The sequence below is a fragment of the Ctenopharyngodon idella genome, chromosome 24 (assembly GCF_019924925.1).
Source record: "Ctenopharyngodon idella isolate HZGC_01 chromosome 24, HZGC01, whole genome shotgun sequence".
Classification (NCBI taxonomy): domain Eukaryota; kingdom Metazoa; phylum Chordata; class Actinopteri; order Cypriniformes; family Xenocyprididae; genus Ctenopharyngodon; species Ctenopharyngodon idella.
This window is the reverse complement of record NC_067243.1, coordinates 9,662,471-9,683,427: the sequence shown is the minus strand read 5'-3', so window position 1 is coordinate 9,683,427 and position 20,957 is coordinate 9,662,471. Positions and strand designations below refer to the sequence as shown.

Here is a 20,957-nt window from a genome sequence, read left to right as displayed (position 1 = left end):
TATTGCTGTTTTACATGTATATTATGTGTATATATTCTATTAACACCAGCTATGATGCCATTTTTAAGTCCAGTTTGTGCAAATGCAGCTGGGAAAAGACTTTCTTACTCTTTCATGTTGAGCTTTTTTCTACAGAGGCAGAGAGAAAGCGTGTCAGGGTAAAAGAGACTGAGAGAAGGGTTGAAACCTCCTGTTTCTGAGTTACAAACACCTTTGAAATGACTGACATTAAAGTGTGGAGGATGTGGTCTCTCTCTCTCTCTTTTTTTCTCCCTGTCCCATCATTCCCACATGCAATAGACGTATGCACAAACACACACAGCAGCATGTTTCATCTTCAGCTGGCATGTCTACTGAGAGAATGATATTGGTGTCACTTTGAGGTTTTACTCTTTGAATGTCATCTGTATAATCAGGTCCCACCAACCGGAGAAAGTTGCTGACCGCTTAGGATCAGAGCTAAAGTCGAAATTGAAAGGTTTCATTTCAATTCAAGGTCTTTGCCAGTGCAGTTAATTAGTAAGTAATCTCACATCATTACTATAAGCAAAAGAGTAGACTTTCTGGTCATAATTAAGTCCGCCACCTCTATGACACGCAAGTATTTATTAAGAAATGCTCCGTATAATTCAAACTGCCGTCATTCTGTTGGGGAACATATTCTGTGAGTGTCTGTACAAGCTGGTTAACCTCGGCACAATAGCCATCAATCCTTGGATCACGCCTCTGCGAGTTTCACGCTAGAATAAAACATCAACAAGCAGACCTTGTGTTTTTTAAATCACACACACAGCTCTGAGGTTCAAAAGAAAATGAGCTGTGGTGGATCAACAGTGGGCATAACTAACTCTTGCTCATGGACATCTGAGCCCCATCAATTTGTTAGCAAATCTCCTGTGTGTCAGATGCTGAAGCGCACTGGGAATGAATCATTGTCATTACGGTGTTGTGAAGAGCATGATTCAGAATAAGGTAAAAGCTGGTCGGGACAGGTAATGGCTCTCTGGAGACGTAGCAAAATATTGTCAGCAGAAGTATTCCTATTAAACCGATATGAGTAATGAGGCCTTTTGAGAATTCACACTGGGTTTTGGGTACTTAATTCTGGGTCTGTGGAAAAGACATCTTTTAGGAATTCTTTAAAAGGTCATAGTTCGTAATATGCAGCATTTCCTGTTTGAGTAATCCCTAGGTTGATGTTGATGAATGCTCCCAGATGGTGCTTAACATTACTCTGGAAATGTTTTATTTTAAAGATCTGGGGCTGTATTCACAAAACATCTTAAGGCTAAAAGTAGCTCCTAACTTGCCGATTTAGGAGAAACTCTTAAAAATAATGGGCGTGCAGTCCTAAATCATGGGATAATTTTCATTTTTGGGTGAACTACCCCTTTAAAATCTTTATTTGAATATGGCAACATTTTTATTTTAAAATCTTTATTTGTATATGGCAACATGATACCTCATTCTACAATATTTCTATGATTAAATCGCTGACAGAGACTCCTCCCTATCAGCCAATCACTGTGGGCATAGTCCCTAGCAACGAGGTCAACCCCGCCCTTTCTCTTAGCTTAAGACTTCTCTCTATTCCTTAGTAAGAGTTGGTCTCAGCAGCTTTGTGAATAGGTTTTAAGAGAAAACTCTTAGCTAAGAACTTTTACTGCCATTTAGGAGAACTCTTAGTGGTAAGATAAAAATTTTTATGAATACGGCCCCTGGTGTTTTTTCCCTGTTTTATTTGTAATTCTTTGTGCATCTAAGTTCATAACCTACAATACGCAATGTGAAGTGCTAAGGTTCTGACCATGTCAAAGTCCTTGTAAAGCAAGTTGGTTCACTCAAAAGCTTTTTTCTGCCTTGTAAATACAGCTTGTACATCTAATCGAAAAGAGAAAGACTAAAATCTGCAGTCCACTTTTTGTTGAAATGGTTTCAGTCTGAAATAGGGCTGCAGGATTTATCGCACGATATGAAAAAGAACAGTAATAATTCTTAGTGTGATTATGAAATCACAAAGGCTGTGATTATTTCTTATTTTTTTATGTGCAGCTTGTCAATGAACTATGGCTCCAAATACTAATCCATCTTTAGTTTGAGTCACTTATAATGTACATTTGAAAAAGCAATATGTGTCAAACATCTTTCCAGGCATGAGAAGCATTTATTAACATCTTGTCCGACAAAAGACAACATTTAATAACATGTTTTTACTCCAAACTCACTTCATAACGACAGTTGAGCGTCCTTCTGTGAGATGATGTGGCTTCTTACACAGAATAAGGCAGTCATGTGTTTATTATGTTTAATCAATCAAAGCGTTTCAATCTTCTGTTTATTCAGCTACAGCGATATGACGCATGTTATCTTCTTCTGCAGCAGGGCATATTTCTGCGCAAGAGCGCCCTCTGGCTTTCAGATGGAGAAGCATTTACTACTGATCACAAAGCTGTACAGCTCTGACAAGCTGCGCATTAAATAATCGCAGCCTTTGCCAAATCGCGATAAATCGTGCAGCCCAAGTCTGAAACCATCTGGTCAAAAATGGTGGTGCCGGACGAACGCAGTCATCCACACATAGCACAAAGTACCCTACCCATGTGAACTGTGAACCCAGTACTGACAGTAAATTAGTGCTGTTATCAGGCATTATCTTTCTCAACTATTTAACGTTCCAAAACTGACTGTGTTTAACTGAATACTCGCCAAGACGGTCATTTTGACATACTTTTTTATGTATTTGATCGTTCATTTAGGTACTTGCGAGTTGCAACTCACAAGCTCTTTGAGACTGAGAAGCGGCTTGTGCACACCACTTATATAGATCAGTGGTGTGAGCGTGAAACCTGCTGGATTGACTAAAATCATGCGCAATACAAGCACTATTTAACCGGAGCGAATGAGACGAGTGGGAGAAAGGAGGCGGGTGTGCGCAGCTGACGTTATTGCCTGTGCCGCTGGCAACAAAACAGACCAGCTCGAAATTGTAAAGACATGAGACTGATCGGCCGGTCACCGGTCTGGACCAATCATGCGGAAAATCGGCTGATTCCGGTCTCTGGTCGGTCGATCGGTGCATCTCTAACAGGAATATATGCTAATATTTATATTATTTAAAGTATGTCCTTATATTGCTCAGTTTTGAGCAGTGATGTCAGTGTGCTCAGTGCTGATTTTTAATTTGCTCACATAATTATGAAAATTAGAGGGAGCATTGTTGTGACTAGGTACTTGGCCGGAGAAGCTTGAGAACCATTGGTTAAGACTGAATGTGGCTGTAAAGCACTAATGCGAAACAAGCCTCGTTAGTCACCATCAGAACAGTGTAAAATCTCTGTCTGTCAGCCTTACTGGTGCGTGAGAGGAAGAGAGAGAGCTCTTGCTTCTTTCAATTTCTTCATGCAATTGCTCTTTCAATTGCTTCATGAAATGAAAAAGGACACTGTGATTCATTCAGGAGAGCTTAGCATCTTCTCACCTTTTCACTGCAACTCTGACCTGCTCAGGGGAGCGACGATATCCCTTTAGTGCTGGTTGTCATCTGCCTTACAGTGGCTTACAACTGGATTTGAGGAGTGAAAGCAGCACCTAGATCAGTATGAAAAGGCTGCTGCAAGCAGGAGTAATTAGCAGATGCCAGATTCCACTATAGGTCAGATCAATGGATCAGCATGGTTTTGTTGTGCAAGCTATTCCTCTGTGTTCAACGCTTAGGGAATGTTTGATTGCCTTTTCTGTGCTCTTCTTTTGGATGAAAAACAATGGGGAATCTTTTATCAGTGCCTTTTAATAAGACCTTTCATGTCTTCTATTAATACAGAGAGCTTCTTCCACAAAAAAAGCAGAGAAAATAGTGTATAAAATAGATTAAATAAAGAATAAAATAGATAATAAGTGAATTTAACATTTTATTAGAGTCATACACTGATGTTCAAAACTATGGGGTCAGTAAGGTTTTTTGTTTGTAAGGAGTCTCTTATTCTCACCAAGGCTGGAAATATTGTGAAATATTATTACAGTTTGAAATAACTTTTTTCTGTTTTAAAATGTATTTTATTCCTGTGATGGCAAAGATGATTTTTCAGAAGCCATTACTGCAGTCACATATCACATGATTTTTCAGAAATCATTCCAATATGCTGATTTGCTGCTCTTATAATTAGGACCCTATAATTTTCACGATGCAGAAAACTCAGACGGAATCGTGGAATCCAGTCGTAACTGAATTTACTATATAATGTGGAATGTTACGGAATTTGTCAAATTTTTGATGACTTAAAGGCGTGCTGAAGTGTCTTGGAACGTGCAGCATTTTTCAATGTGTTGACGTGATTTCAACTGAAACAGGAAGACAGGGCGATATATTGAACAGCCCCGCCCCCTTTTTTTAAATAGCCAATAGCGTTTCGTTTATATCACAGCTCAACCAGAGCCGTTAAACTCAGTAAAACCTCTGTTTCCTTTTAATATCTAACCGTTTATCCTCCTAATCTCCTCTATATCACTTTAAAATATAGCATACTGTGCAGAATTTAAATGGGTCCGATACCTTTCGTGGTCTGAGCCGACTCGCGGATATGATCTGCTCTGTGCTCTTGTGTCACTGGGCCAGAGCAGACTGTGCTCGCGCTGCGGCGGTTCATGCTATACTAACACGAAAACGGACTTCATTCGCGTCAATGGAAAGCATATTTACACTGTCTGAATCGTTCCCTATTCTCTATATAGTGCACTATGTGCCATTCACCATGTAGAAACTAGTAACTAGTGTGAACAAATGACCGATTTCAGCCACAGCTTCAATGTCTGTTGATAGTGTAGGAGGGGGTGGGACTTCAGATTCTAGAGAGCATTTGATTGGACAGAAGATTTGACGAGAAGCTGAAGTGTGATGTGATGTCATGAAAATCCGTGATCCATTTTTTACCATTATATCTCCTAAATGCGAATTTTGTCATTGTTTTGGAACACACCAGCTTATTCATAACCTTAAGGCTAACATATTCATACTAAAAGCTAAAAAAGTTTGATTTAACTTGACAGAAACATATTACTATTGTACAGTAGAATTTAGATATGTTTCAGTGTAGAATTCAATTAATTAGACATGCTTTTTGATTATTAAAATGTAATTAAACCATTAAAATTGAATCCAGAAAACTTAAAACAGAAAACAGAATTTGAGGGGAAAAAATAAAACGTATATCATAGGGCCCTAAAAAAATGTATTTTAAATGTATGCGATGTTAACTTTTAATAAATTGTTGGTAAATTTGATAAGCTTCATTATTTAAATTAATTAGACATGCTTTTTGATGACTAAAATTTTATTTAAATTATAAATATCTTTACTGTCACTTCTGATCAATTTAATGCATCCTTGCTGAATTAAAGTAATCATTTCTTTCAAAAAAAAAAAAAAAACTTTTAAAAGTAGTCTATATGAGTCATTGTGCTCGTATGAGAACATTTTGTACCTTTTATTTATGGAAATGTCCTTCAACTTGATGTCCTTGATGTATTTCAGAAATCGAAACACAAGCTTTGATGAAGCGTCAGTATGGAGCGATGCCGTGTGATCGTCCTTTCACGTGGAAATCCCTGATGGTATATAATAAGTTGTTGTACCGGATTAGTTCAGTCACCTTTTCAGTAGGGGTCTAGAAGACAGTGAAGATCTCACAGTTCCCACTGATCATTTCAATAAATCAAAGGCAGATTTTAATGACAGTAATAACGACTTCTTATGAATAATACATTGAGAGATTAACGTGTGTGTTTGTGCGCATCTAAAACTCCCTCACATCTGAGTGGAGCTGAGCAGAGTGCTAATGATCTCTCGCTTCGTCCGTGTGTGCATATGTGTGTACGTGTGTATTTGGGTAGGTGTGTGTGTGCTCTAAACTTGGAATGTCTCTCCGTGTCATTAGTTCTGTCTCCGTTTCCCAGGTAATGACCCCTTTCCTCTCGGCAGCGGTCTGACTTTGTGACTGTATCATTCTCTCTGCCTCTCTCTTTTTGGCTTCAGACAGTCATTTGCCTTTTGATTGTGAGGTGTTTCTCGTGACCTTGGACTGCCTGGTTGCCCTTGAGCAATAAGAATTGGTCCAGAGAGCCTTTCAGCCGTCGCTATCTGACAATTTGCATTATTCTTAGACAAATTTTTATTTCAAAGATATTTGAAGTCAATGTTTTATGTTTTCTTTCTTGGAGCTTTAACATTTTATAGTCTGAATAATGCAAATGTGTTTTTCCGTTGACGTATATTAACTCTCCAGTGGTGAATTTTCATCGTTGAATGATTTGCATCCAATTTCAGCCCAGATAAAATTCCTATCCATTTGTTCGTTCACGTTGTGCGCACAATGACATTGAGGATCTTGAGGTGTCACTGTAATGGATAACCAATCAAGCCCGGCTGCTGTACTGATTGCGTAAAATGACAGTGATAATTAGGTGAAATGGAATTGTATCATGATAACGATCGCCACCACCAGTCATCTGATCTGGGGTCAGGTGAGGGTTAAAGCCACCGTGACTTTTTCTGATAGCCTCAAATCTTTTTTTTTTTTATTCCCAGGAAAGTCATTATCAAATGAGAATTTTGCTGTAGTCATACGGCACACCTGATGATTTGATTTCTTCAACAAAGAGACTTGGAGAGATGGAGGAAAGAAAAGAAAATAGACTGGTGGAGAAGCGGCGTACGTGTTGAGTGTTGACTCACACAGTCTTTGGGGATATAGACTGGAGCGAGTGTGTGTGTGTGTGTGTGTGTGTGTGTGTGTGTCTCAGGGAAACAGAATAGAAACAACATGACTGCAAGAACAGAAAAAGGGTATGGACTGTTGAAAAGAAAAGTAAGGGTTAGATTCTATGTGTGTGAAAGAGAGAGAGAGAGAGAAATAAATGGCTTGTTATTACTGTGCAAAAGGTTTTTTGATATTGCGAGTCTGCCAATAGAGCTCCGGAGGTTGATGTCACGCAATCTAAACTCCGCCATTTTGGCAGGCCATCAGGAGAGCGCTCGAGTGGCTATAGCATTGGTATTGATAGTGGTCAAGCAATAATTTAAAGCCAGACATGTTTAGACCTTACAAACCTTACTATTTCAACATGGAGGGCAACTGCTGTGCGCCAGGATGCCAGAACAGGCGGGGGAAAGCAAAGGGAAATCATTTTATCATATTCCTAAGGTTCCCGATAGATGACTGAAATGGTTCACTGCAATAAAATGTGCTAAGCAACGCAAAAAAAATAGATGGTTGTATTTGTATTATTTTTTTTTTTGTCTTTTATCTCAGTATTCCTATAAGTGTTGTATAAGGGTTTTTATGTTTAATAGTAACCCTAAAATGAAATGAAAGAGTTTAAAATGTGTTAAATAACTGGGCTGATAGGCTTTATTTTCAGTATAACGTAACGTTACACATTATTCCACTGGTCACAATTGTGGGCGAACATAAAACACAATTTTTCACACACATTTGCATAAAAATTTCTAAAAATAATTATTGATTATTTCAAGGGGCAACTAATGACACCTCATTTGAATGTTTTCATGTCTGGGAAAAATTTGGGATTAAACAGGTTAAGATTTCATGACATTTATGATATCTACTGTATTCACAGTGATATAGCTATGCTTGCTACCTACAAACAAGGACAGCTAGGGCCGATATGTTACCTAACAACACAGTTGATTTACCCTTCCAATGACGACGAAGCAGGTTTTAGCCGGCAGACTCCAAAGTTGAATATTCATCACAAAATTAGATTGTCCATTTGTACCCCTCCAGCTTTTTGTAGGCTTTTAAAGAGTCTCCGGAGTAGGACGAAGGAAAGTTGATGAGGTAGTTGTACATATCAGGATACTGCAGGTCAGAAAAGCTATCCGTGCCTTTATCGATACACGTTAAAAGAACCCCGGGGGCATTATAGGGATCTATTATGTTTAATCTATTATGTTTTGCTATGTACATGTCTATGTTTTTTTAATTAAAGTGCGCAGTGAACTCTGTTGCCTTGAATCTGATGCTGGTGCTATTCATTTCATATTCGCTCCCGGCTGTCCCTGCCTGCCAGCATGGTGGTGTAAACAGAATGGGTCACATGACTGCCGGAGCTCTATACTGTTTCTGTTGAACTGAACTGATGGCCTTGACAGAGGAATACTATATAAGCGAGCGTTTTGGCTTCATCACTGTGTTTTTAAATGATTAATTTGGTCTATAACAGCCTACAGTGTGGTCCAAAAGTCTGAAACCACATTAAAGATCTAATTTAAACCTGTAAATGTACAAAGCTTTTTTTTTTGGCTTTTTAAAAATGTATATGTATATAATATATGTATGTGTGTGTGTGTGTGTGTGTCTAACAGTATTCAGGTACAGAAATTGAATAATCAAATGTAAAATAATACTGCAAATTCTCACTGTACAAATTAAACATAATTAATCTGTGTTAAAACTACAAAAGTGATTTTTCTCTTTGTCTTTTGTTGTTTGATTAACATTCACGACACAGAAAGCAGCAGGGGCTGCTGTCACTTTAAGACCGAATGCACGGCGCAGATCCAAAATACTGTTACACATCCGGTTTCCTTTCTTAATTGTTTAGTTCACCTAAGCCATAATCAATTGTGTTTACGAGGATAGGCAATCTTTAACGTGCATTTTGACCATTTATTTTTGCATGTATGTGTCCGTTCAGGCACATGCCATTCGAATGCCATTCGGTGTTGGCGTGCATCTCTGTGTGTGTGTGTGTGTGTGTGTGTGCGTGTGCGCCTGTGCGCACATAAAACAGCTGCATGTTCAGAATTGAGTCCTCTTTCGCTTCTTTGTGCACTCAAATGGTTTGAAAACCCTTGAATGTTTAAACTGACAGGACTTAAAACACTTTCAAATGATAAACTTTCATTGTATGATGGTCGAACTTTGCAATTAATCAGAGAATCACCTGCGTTTTGATCCGTGGTGTCTGGTCCGTACAGATTAACGATCCCTATACTAGACATCACACATCCTTCGATGTGACTATCGCCGATGCGCATATCATGATTTTGATGCTAAAATGATATATTGTGCATCCCTAATGTGTATGTATATATATATATACACATATATATATAGTGCACAGCATAAATGGGTACACCCCCTCTGAAACTTCTGAAAGTCAGCAATTACTCAATTACTTAGAAGACATGTTAGGGTTCTTTAGAGATATAATGTTCCAGCAAGTCTGCTTAATCAATTACCAAAGAAGCATGTCAAAATTATTCAGAAAAATAAGATTTTCTTATCAAGGTGATAAAATGTTGTGTAGCAAAAATGAGTACACCCTCCTAAAAGTTACTAAATAAAACAAAATAAAAATTTTCTGGTGTGAGTTTAAGGCAATTGATCAATAGGTAAGTATCTTGAACCAAAACATTTAAAGAGAAGTAGTTTCTTGACAATTAAAAATGTTATATAACCAACTGAATCATTCTCAGACTTAATGCTGACAACAATGGAACCACTTAAGAACTGTCAGGAGATTTATTTCTTAGCACAAAAGAGGACAGTGGTACAAGAGGATTACACAATCATTGTTTTAAGTGTGAAAATATAACAAAAGTAACACAGAAATTCAAAAACAATGGACTTGTGACAAGGCCCCTGAAATAATCAGGCCTTCATTTTTAAGCTTTCATTTATTGATGAGGGATTTTTTTTGCTAGACAAAGAGCAGGAGAAATATCAAGTGAGTGTCTCAGAGCCAGCAAAAGCTATGAAAAGAGTGACTGTTTATGTCACAGAGTAAGATGCAGCCTGCAGAAATGACATGCATGGTTGTTGTTCTCACTGGAACTACCTACTGTAGCCAAAGCACAATAAAGTCGGTTAGCCATTTCCAAAGCCCATATTTACAAAATATAGATTCTGGGAATCAATACTCTGGTCTCATGAGACCAAATCAATCATTTTGGATCTAACAGCATCCAAAATGTTATGGTGTTGCTAGAGGAGGAGTACAGTGAGAAGTGCCTGGTTCCCACAGTAAAGTTCAGTGGTAGTAAAGCTCTTATATAGGGATGTATGAGTGCTGAAGGTGTGAGGGAGTTGTGCTTTATCAATGCTGTCATGAATTCCCACACCACTGTGTAATTTAATACACAAACTTGAAACAGAAGATGTTACCCTTTCCTCATTCCCTGCATTGTTGGGCATTTTTTCAACATGACAATGGGGATATGCATTCTCCCAAGGTGAAAAACCTTCTGTGGACATGTATTGCACTCAATCTTAACACTCTTGAGCGCCTGTGGGGGATTCTGTAGAGACGAGTTGAGCAACACTCCCCATTAAAGATCAGGGCATTTAAGGAGCTCATCATCCAGGAGTTAAACAGGACAGATGTGACAATTTGTCATGAACTTGTACACTCCGTGCCAAGAAGATTCAGAGCAGTATGTTCAAAATTATGGAGGGCATACTAAGTACTAGAATATTATAATACTTTACCTCAGAAAAGCCATTCATTGTCCACAGCTTGTTAGTTCACCAGAGAAATGAACTCTTTAGCTAAAGGTTCTGTTAAAGGTTCTGTATGCAATTTCTCAAATTCGTTGTTGAACACTGTCCATATTTGAAATCAACCCAAACAAACCCACCCCTCTCTTCATTGCTCCGCCTCCAAAACTCACACTCCAATCCTTACCACCCTGCTCCTAGTCGGTCTCGAGCCCCAGCCCGATCGCGAGTCCATTAACAATGACGCTAAACACCTCATTCTCTAGGGGGCATCAGTGTGCAGTAGTTTAACTTCAAAACTCTCACTATCACTATCTGGACACTGTTACTTAGCTCTCGCCAGCGCTGGAAAGCTTTTCTAATATAAACGCGGGTCCTAAAGCACTTGCCCAGTTATAAACCTTCATTCCAGTGATATTCTTTTGAACTCTTTTGTATTGTGTCCCATTTCTCATTCTGCAGAGTTTTTTTTTCTTTTTTCTTATTTTCAAATCTCCCTCTTGCTCGTTCTCTCTCCTCGACCGTTATACGCCCCCTAATGTTGATTGGTTACACATTTGTTGTTGGTGTTGGCCCGACTAACTTCCAAACAGTGTATTTGAAATAATACTGAGTCCACCTTTAAAGGATTAGTCCACTTTCAAATAAAAATTTCCTGATAATTTACTCACCCCCATGTCATCCAAGATGTCCATGTCCTTCTTTCTTCAGTCGAAAAGAAATTAAGGTTTTTGATGAAAACATTCCAGGATTTTCCTCCTTATAGTGCCTATATATATATTAGCCTATATATTTTTACTTAACCTGTTAGTGATGTCTTGATTATTTAATGTATGTTTAAATAATAAAAATAAAAAACTAAGAACAAGGGCGTATATGCAGTTTCAGTGGTGGAGCACAAACAAACAAGCACTCAGAATAGAGGGCAGAGCAGACAGCATACTATTACCGATTATTACCGCCATTACCGATCAGAGTCAGCGTTTAACTGGTTAAGGTGATCCAGAAATGGTGGACATACACTGTAAAATTTATCAAGGTTACCCATAATTTCATACCAATTCCATTCCAACAGCATGAATTAGTGTAGTTTGATTCCTGAACTGACTAATTTCTTTGTATTAATCTTTATGTTTTGGATGTAGTCTCCAATATCCTATATGTTAGATATAATGTAATCTTAATCCATTGTTATTTATTAATTCCTTAGGTCATTCACACAATTCAATAACAATTTTGCATTTATAGTGGTTTACTGTACCAAATGGTATATCGCACATTCCTACTATGGAAGAGAAATCGGTGAAAAGGTATGAGAGAGAGGGAAAGAATCAGTGGATGTAGCATACGGTGACATTAGATGGCTATATCCCTCTGTGTCAGCTGTGGAATGAGGGAATATGTGAAAATCTGGCCCCAAGAAAGAAGTCACTCAACAGGGGAGATAAATTACCACCACCTTTGTTACAGTCATTTTTAAGATCTTCCGCGTTTCATTTTTAAAGTGCACCATCATTGACATTTAGCTGGAGGCAACATGGACTTTGTTAGTAGAGTGTACATGCTCCAGCTAATACACACTTTCTGCCCTTCCTTCTTCCTTCATTTTGTTCAGAAAAATTTAATATTACCAAAGAAAACCTCCATAGTTGAATAAGGTTGAATAAAATTCTCTCTCATCGCAGTTAGATTAATGTTATCCTTCGTGACTGCGGAGGTAGGACAGAAATACTGCTCCATCACCTCTGTCAGCCACTGTAAAGCAACTCTCAGATCTGAGTGTGTGTGTAAAAGAGTGTTTCATTTTTAAGGCGAAAACCGTAAGAAACGCTGCCAGAAGATTCATATTCTATGCATCGATGGGCCAGAGGAAATATGCAGTGTATACTAATTTAGTTGAACATATTCTTCAGCCCACTGGGAGGTTTAAAACTTATGATTCAACCAGATGGATCCTCTTGAATTTGCTGCAGCATTCTTTCTGGTTTTATCTCCCACAAACACACACACACATCTCGGTTCATTAAACACAATCCTTATTAAACATCATTGAATGTCAATCAAAGGTCATCATCGTGGTATTAAAAGCTGTGGATGTGCTTGCTACAGTTATTTCACAATACAGAACAATCAGGACACACAAATATCGGTTTAATTCAGCCATGTATATTTGAACCAAAAAAACTGATTCAGAAAAGAAGAGGAAGAGTGAATTATACACTGGCAGGCCCCATTTAGTCAGAATCCAAAGAACGGAAGCCACAAATACACTGCCAATATCCTTCTCTGTCCCTCACCTGGGCCTTGACTCCCTTCATTCTCCCAAAAAATGGAATTTGAAAAGGATGTTTGATAAGATTCCTATTGATCGAAGGCCATTTCTGCTACGGTTCTGTATTCGTAAGGTGTGCTGCCTTCTCTGAATTTAATTTAGCCGTAGAACATCAATAGCTCAACGTCAGTGGCTCCATCCCTTACTTTGGAGCCCAGTGAGGCAGCAAAGGCTGTTACAATGATTTCCCAGAACTGTTTTTCCTACATGTCCCTGCATCTAACATTAATCTATTCATTACCACTCTCTGCGATGGCAATTATGAAAAATTGATTTTTATTGATTTGTGGTATTATGTAAACCAATTATGCAACTGTACCAGTGATAGCTGTGAGTAACATGATCAATAGCTGTCACATGTTTTTCAGATGAGATTTGGTGTGTGTTTGGTAGTGCTGGAGCTGGTTACATCAGTGGCCTGATTCAATGAAAACATCTCAAATGATTTCTAAACATGAGGACTGCTCCTCTGAAAATCAATTTTATGCAGGTGATAGAAAAATAATTATTATTATTATGATAATAAAAGAATGCTTGAGGGTGCAAAGAGCTTTTATTCAATTCAATTCACATTTATTTGTATAGCACTTTTCACAATACATATTGTTTCAAAGCAGCTTTGCAGAAAAATGTGTTTCTACATGACAATTTAGAGTGATCTGTGATCAGAGGCGACTGTGTCAAAATAATGTCCATATGTCAAAAATGAACAGTTTTTTGACCCTTTATATGACTGAAATATTCTCTTCATGTATAAGTAGGCAGCTCTTGACCAGAATAAGTTGCATTCAATATTCTAAATTTAAGATTTTTAAGGAGCTCATGTCATGGAAAGCAGGATTTTTTCCTAAAACTTCCTGTTTAGGTCCAAAGATTAAAGAGAGAATGGAGAAAATGGTCATGAAAGAGCCAAGAAAGTTGACTAACGAAAGTGGAATTTGGCCTTTTTAAAAGTTTACATTCTTTTAACAGGATGCCATTAAAAGGCAGCCAGTAAAAGCATCCTCACCATCTTTAGGTCTAATAAAGGTACAGTTTCTCTGTATGTGTCATGTCCAGAGAAATTGGCTCTGAGGGCAGTGAGTCTTTCAGATCTCTGGTCTGTGAGTTATGAATTATACACTCACACATCAGGCCATAGAGAGTAATGATGTTCACTTTCACTTCTTCTGTAGATCAAAGTTATGTTTTATCCAACGTACTCTCCATCTCTCTTTTAGCTTCCATCTTTATCCCTCCCTGTCTCTCTTTCTCTCACACACACAAACATGCTAGAAGTACACAGTAGTAGTATTAAAATCTTAGTATTTGTATAAGTGTGAATAACTGTGATTCAAAGATTATAAAACGAGAGTGAAAAGCGGTAGAGGTTGAATTCACACAACGTGTTGTGAATTCTGTTACACATCTGACAGCACATGCAGTGTGATTTGAGCTGTAAAAGCTAGAAGCTGATCTCAGCCGCCAGAGCGTTAGACCTCATCCTGGTTAACAACATGCTACAGGAGTCCTGCAGACCCAGTCCACCACACTGAGGCAGATCAGAGAAAACTGTATTGTTCACATATTACTCTTTTATAGCTCAGGAGGCTTAATGTAGCTCTCAGTTATGTAGCTTCATCAATGATATTTATCATACAATTTCTTGAGGAGAAATAACTTTTGAAATTGAAATTTTACAAGATTCTAACACTAATAAGATTTATTATTAATTTATTTTTGTTATTATTTTTAAGTCATATGTATTTATTTATAAAATTTCATATTTATTTTTATATTTTCTAATTCAGGGAGCAAATTGTCAGTTGATTCTAGTGTTGTCACGATACTGGAATTTCCTTCGATACGATACCTTGAAAAATATCGATATTCAATACCATTTCCAATACCGTGGGGAAAACTGCCGTATATACCACCATACAGATAATTTGTTATTATCTCATACATTTTTTCAGGACTCTACGCTAACATTTTTTTTTAGGAGCACTTGTGCACAGTCAAATTTTAGGAGCACATTCTGATCAATAACAGACATTAACTTTCCCATTACAGGGCGATATTTCTCCCTTTAAATTAATTTCCAGGGGCATTTTTACAATTATAAGATTTATACCATTATACACATTTATACCATTATATTAAATGTATGCATCATATTTTGTCAATTTCTTAAGTTAAAATAGAAAATTTGTTTTTAAATTTTAGGAAAAAAAACGGAAAAGCGTAGCGCCAGATCACAGTCCGTCCAAACAAATACATACAAATACATATACATACAAATACAAATACATACAGCTTCTGGTGGTGCGTAGATCCAAAGATAACTCCAAGATCAAAAACATGAAAGATTCGCACACGAGAATGAAGTCAAAAAAGCTCCAACAAATTTATTATCCAGAGGCCACAAAAAGTGCAAGTGCAGAGTGCAAAACGTTTTCGGGATCAACCCTTCATCAGTGCTATGATTCCAAGCATACACCTGTATCCATTTAATAAGCTTATTACCGTAATCATTATAGAAAACCGGACCTCCAATACTAACACCATAAAGGTAAATAGATATACTCATAATCAATGTTATACAACACTTCAAAAACATTTTTCTTAAAAAAATATATATTAATTTTCATATTTTCAAAATATCCTATAAATATACATTGTAATACTTAATTCTCACAAAAAATACTACATTTGAACATCACAAAGTCTAGATCCGAAACTGAATGGGACATATCATTAAAATGACCGGCAACTGGAGATTTCTGGTCATTTCTTCTGATTGCACTCATATACTTAATGATACGTGTCCTAACTTTTCTGTTCATCTTGCCTATATATTGTTTCTCGCGTGGACAGGTTAACAGATATATTACATTAGTAGAAGCACATGTCACAAATTGTTTAATCTTATACATACGATTCGTTATACTACTCCGAAAGGAAAAACATTGTCTACGAATGTTCCTACATGCCGCACATTTTTAAATTTTAAACAATAAATTTAGTTAGAAGAATAAGACCCAGTCAGACTGTTACCAATCAAAAGAAATCATCAAAAAACCCATCTTTGCACTGCAGAATTGGCACAGAAGCTCCATCTGAAGTGGTATTATTTAGACATTTACATAAACTGCTGAATGCAGCTCATTGGTAAATATATTTTTTTTTTAATTTAGAAATATGTAAAAAATTAACCTTTAAAAGTTGGATATTTAAGTAAAAACAGTCTATGTGAAGTGTAAATGTGAAAATAAATGTAAATGAAAATAAAACCGTCAGTAGGTGGTGGTAAATCTTAATGTGCGAGTCATTCATTCAGTCATTCAAAACGCAGATTCATTCAGGAACCATTGTTGCTTGAAGATGCGCAACATTTCTGGTGTGGCTTTGTTTGAAACGATAACAGACAGTTTGTGGCTAAAATGTTAAGTCACTTAATATCAACTTGTTTATTGGACTTAAATCAGATTAGTAAGTATCACATTTGCAATCATGCCAATACTTGGAGAAAGAGGAGTCTATTCGTGTGATATTACTTAACTTACATAGGCTTACAGCCTAACTTACAGCCGCAACACCGGTTACATCACTTGCCCACCGTGACCACGGCACCGCCCCAATGTCGTTTTGATTTGGTTGCAAAGCAAAATCTAAAAGCGAATATTTAAGTGAGTTTGTCGTTATACTGATTTGTTGTTGTGTTTTTCATTAAGAACGAACCCACCGACCATTCAAGCAATTGCCGCTACTTCAAAAGTGAAAGTAATGTGAGCATGGGCATTCATAATGATGTGTGTGTTTTTATTAAATCAATTTTTGGAGGCATTTTTGCCCCAAGTTAATTTAAATGTAGTATTTCCAGTTAATTTGGCTGAAACATCAGCAACATGAGATGGTCTGGTAATTGCGCATCACTTGTTTCACCTTTAAAACAATCTTTGAAGTGTAGTCCGTCGCGCACGTCTTTTGCACTTTCTCTGCGGACTGAAGCAAAGTCTTTGAATGAAGGCATGAAAAGCAGCAGATTGCAGTAACTGTTGGCTGCTCAGTGTAGATGCATTCTGGGAGTTGTGCTTTTTATTCCGATTGTATTATAGATCTATTCACGAGAATCGATTGGGTCACTCGCACCGGTGAGCCTAAATATTTTTTCACAGTCGCACGCAGTTATTTTTAGTCACAAATGCGTGTAATGAGTGAGAGCCCTGTTTTTGATAGTTTAGTTAATTTTGTCGTAATAGCTTACACAGCACAGGGAGGCTTAATTTGAATCGTTGAACTACATTTACATAAAAAAGACAAGTAAACAGTCAGTAATAAAATAAGAACAAATAAATTGCAAACGATAGCACAAATAAATAAAATGGAATAAAGAGACAAATGAAATAAACATGGCTTTAAGTTTTTCACGTGGTTATATTCAGGTAAGACATACTACAGAAATTAAAGTAATCAAATGTAAAATAACACTGGATACTTTTCATTGTAAAAATTAAATACAGATTAATGATTACAATTAAAGTTACAAAGGTTATTCAGCCAAGAGAAGCGAGTGATTTTCCCTTTGTCTTTTGCAGCAGGTTTATTAGGCTGCTGCCACTTTAAAGCCCAGAACACACCAAGCTGACGGTCGGCCTTCGGGCAGTTTTTGTTCATCGGCCGACTAAGTTTTCTCACTGTGTTCGGCACCGTCGGCTGAAGTTGGTCCTCATCTGCTTTTTTTCGGCTGATTCGACATGTTGAATCGGCGTCAGAGCTCGTCGGTCAGTCAGGCCATCTGATCATTCTGATTGGCTCTTCAGCTACTGCCACCTGCTGGTACGGAAAGGTATTTCTTCTTACGCAGGCGCAGAATGGACATGCTACTTGGCCGTTGGGTGTCGAGCGTTGGTTTGGTGTGTGAGGGCAACCTTGGACCCAGACGTGAGCCAACCACGCAGTCTGCTTTCGTCGCCACTAGTTCGTTGGCATCGGCTTGGTGTGTTCCGGGCTTAAGAGCTTATGCGTGGATCCAATATACTGTTACACAAAATGCATTATTTACGTTCCAAAATTGACTGTATTTACCTGAATACGCAGCAAGATGGCTGTATTTTGTATGTATTTGACTGTTTAAGTGCAAAAAGCCATGAAAAAGAAGTCAATTTGGTACTCGTGAGCTGCTTGAGAGGCGGCTTTATGAGAGCGCCACTTATATAGATCAGTGGTGAACGCGCTTTTGGTACGAGCACGAAACCTGCGGAAATGACTAAAATTATGCGCAATACAAGCACTATTCAACTGAAGCGAATGAGACGAGTGAGAGCAGGCGGGTGTGTGTCAATTCACTGTCGGAGAGAAGAAATACATATCGAAATATTTATATTTTTAACACTAGTAGATTCAAACCAAACTTGGACTTTGTCAATGTTTTTGAGCATTTTATTGAAGGAACTAGTTCATAAGAGTCATTTGTTCCTGAATTGGACTACATTGGCTATGCTGTATATTTGTTTTAGCATTCTGAAGATTGCATGTGTTGTTTTTGTATTATTTCTGTGGTACCCGTTCTGTTTATCTCATCACATTCAAGTCAGTCTGCAAACTCATAACTCAGATAAAATATAATTTGTTTTCCTGTGGTGCTGTACATTCAGCAGCTCAGCAAACACTAGATGACATAAAGTTAGAGTATAGAGCTATAAAATAAATATGAATATCAAAGCTTACATAATTTTGCTTTCTGCTTTCTGCAGAATTTAATGAGAAATTAGGCTGGTTCATATTGAAACTGCTGACTTTTGATTGCAGGCAACAGCTGGCACAGTTTGTGACATTGTTGAGATCTTTTTCGGAGACAGTTTAGCAAAAGTCTCTATTTGCTTTGTTCTCACTGCTGTCTAGGAGAAACAACTGAGATATTAATGAGATCAGTGATTTTTTCTTTTTTGAGAGGTTCCAGAACACCAGGCAAGACTCTACCCAATTTACCACTTCAGAAGCTCACGCTGAGCCCTGCTGGTCTCTGAAAGCATTTCTGTCCTCGTATGATCCCAGGGGACACCTCTGTAGTTTCAGCGAGACAAGAAGATGATGGCAGCAGAGGTCGTGTTATTGATCACGAGGACATAGAGTGTGTGAGAGAGAGACGGAGACTGCAAAGGAAACTGAGAGGCCGTCTGCAATGAAGCATCAGGGGAACAGAAGCCCAGCAGGGAAGCGTTTTGATAAATGAACGTCATTTTAGTAAGGAGAGACTTGACTATATAGTGCAGAATCTACTCATTGACGTCACTTGTGAAAGAAGTGTGTGGGTATTCGGCCGTCCAGAAGTTGCTTTCCTCTTTCTACTGGGAACAGAACAAGATGAGTAATGATAGAGGCATGATTCTCTCACATACGCACACACAAGCTCAAAGTACACAGGGTTATGAGCTGCCCAACCGAGTGCCAGATCCCACACATCAGTGTGTGGCGGTTCAGATACAGTGAAATTTCTGCTTCTGTGTGCTGCTTTATTGAACCTAAGCACAATAAAAAATGATAGCTTCTGTGTATCAGATTAATGAAAGGGAGTTAGTTCTTTTCACTTATACATCCCCTTTGCTTTGCTACACATTTCAAACTGTGTGTGTGTATTTTGCTCTGTTTTGTGTGCAAAAAGTACCTGAAGCCGCCTTTCATCATTTTCATAGAATTTGTCTCTCAGTGGGAAGCTCTTTTTAGGGTGTGTGTGTATGTGTGTGTTTTTGGATCTGTTGCACTTTGTAGGACAATGAGAAAAAATGTGTGTGGCTGAACCTTTGCAGCTCTGCCCTGAATGCGTGTGTGTGTGTGTGTGCTGGACAGAGAGATGGCCAGGTCTGTGAGCAGGTGCTGGAGTTAATGAGTGTGTTTCCCTCTAGAGTGTAAGACCATATGACCTTGTGTGGTGGGTAAGACATGACTCCTTTGGAATAGCACTCTAATATATCACCTCCATGTGTGTGTGCGTCTGTGTGTCTGCAGGTTTTTAGGGACTATTATCATTTCCAGCACAGGGGTGTGGTGAGGAGATCTTTGTCCGGCCATCGCGGGGTTCATGTCCGACTGCACGCCGAGCCGCAGGTAAAAACGAGCCACACACAAAGTCACACACAATCACGACTCTACAGATCACAAAGAGGAGATCAGAGGAGAAGATATGTGGGAAGTAAAAAGGTGGGAGGTGATGAGACAAGAAGAGATGAGAGGAGACGAAGGGGGAGGAGATGAGAGGAAAAGGAATGAAAAGAGAAAAGGGGAGGAAAAAGGAGAAGATAGGAAAGGGGGACAAGATAAACGAGGAGATGAGAAAACAAAAGGAAATGAGATGAAATTAAATAAGAGAAAAAAAGAGGAGAGAAGAAGAGAAAAAACAGGAGAGAGGGGAGATGACAGGAAGGTTGGAGATTAAATGAGAGAAGAGGTGGAGGAAAAGAGAAGAGATGAAAGGAAGATATGAAAAGTTAGGAGACAAGACAGGAGGAGATGTGATGAAAGGGAGTAAGAGGAGAAGAGATGAGAGAGGAGGACTGCAGACGAAATAGGACGGAATGAGATGAAGAAATGGACGTGAGAAGAGAAAATGAGAAGGAAGGGGTACACGAGATAGGATGAGAAGAGGGAGAGAAAAAACAAGATAAAAGGAGATGGGACAAGACTAGAGAAACAAAAAAGAGGAGGCAAAAACAAAGATGACATTGAGAGATGAGAGAAGAGTACAGAGGAATAGTTGAGACAAGGTAAGTAGGTTGGAGAAGAGGTGTGAAGAGAGATGGAGGAAAAAGAAGAGATAAAATGAGAGGATATGAAAAGATAGAATACAAGACGGGAGGAGACGAGAAAAAGAGAAGAAAGGAGATGAAAGAGGAGGAGATAGGACAAGACCAGACAACAGGAATGGAGAGACAAAATGAGACCAGAAGAGATGAGGGGGAAAAAAGGAAACTAGAGAAGAGGAGAGAGGAGTAGATGAGGCAAGACAAGAAGGTTTGAGATGAAATGACAGGAGATGTGAAGAGAGGTGGAGGAAAAGAGATGAAAGGAGGATATGAAAATATAGGAGACAAGATGGGAGGAGACATGCTGAAATGGGACAAGAGAGGAGA

General features: G+C 38.2%; 1 protein-coding gene across 6 annotated transcripts in view; it reads left to right on the top strand.

Moving 5' to 3' along the window:
* The window catches only part of furinb (furin (paired basic amino acid cleaving enzyme) b), a 95,514-nt gene that overhangs the window by 29,721 nt on the left and 44,836 nt on the right, over positions 1-20,957 (top strand). For 4 of the 6 annotated variants that reach the window (XM_051883080.1, XM_051883083.1, XM_051883082.1 and 1 more), the window contains exon 3: positions 19,837-19,935. The exons of the other annotated variants lie outside the window; for them this stretch is intronic. In XM_051883080.1, the coding sequence (XP_051739040.1) occupies positions 19,837-19,935 (99 nt within the window). The remainder of the gene's footprint in view (positions 1-19,836; positions 19,936-20,957) is intronic. 6 annotated transcript variants of the gene reach the window in all.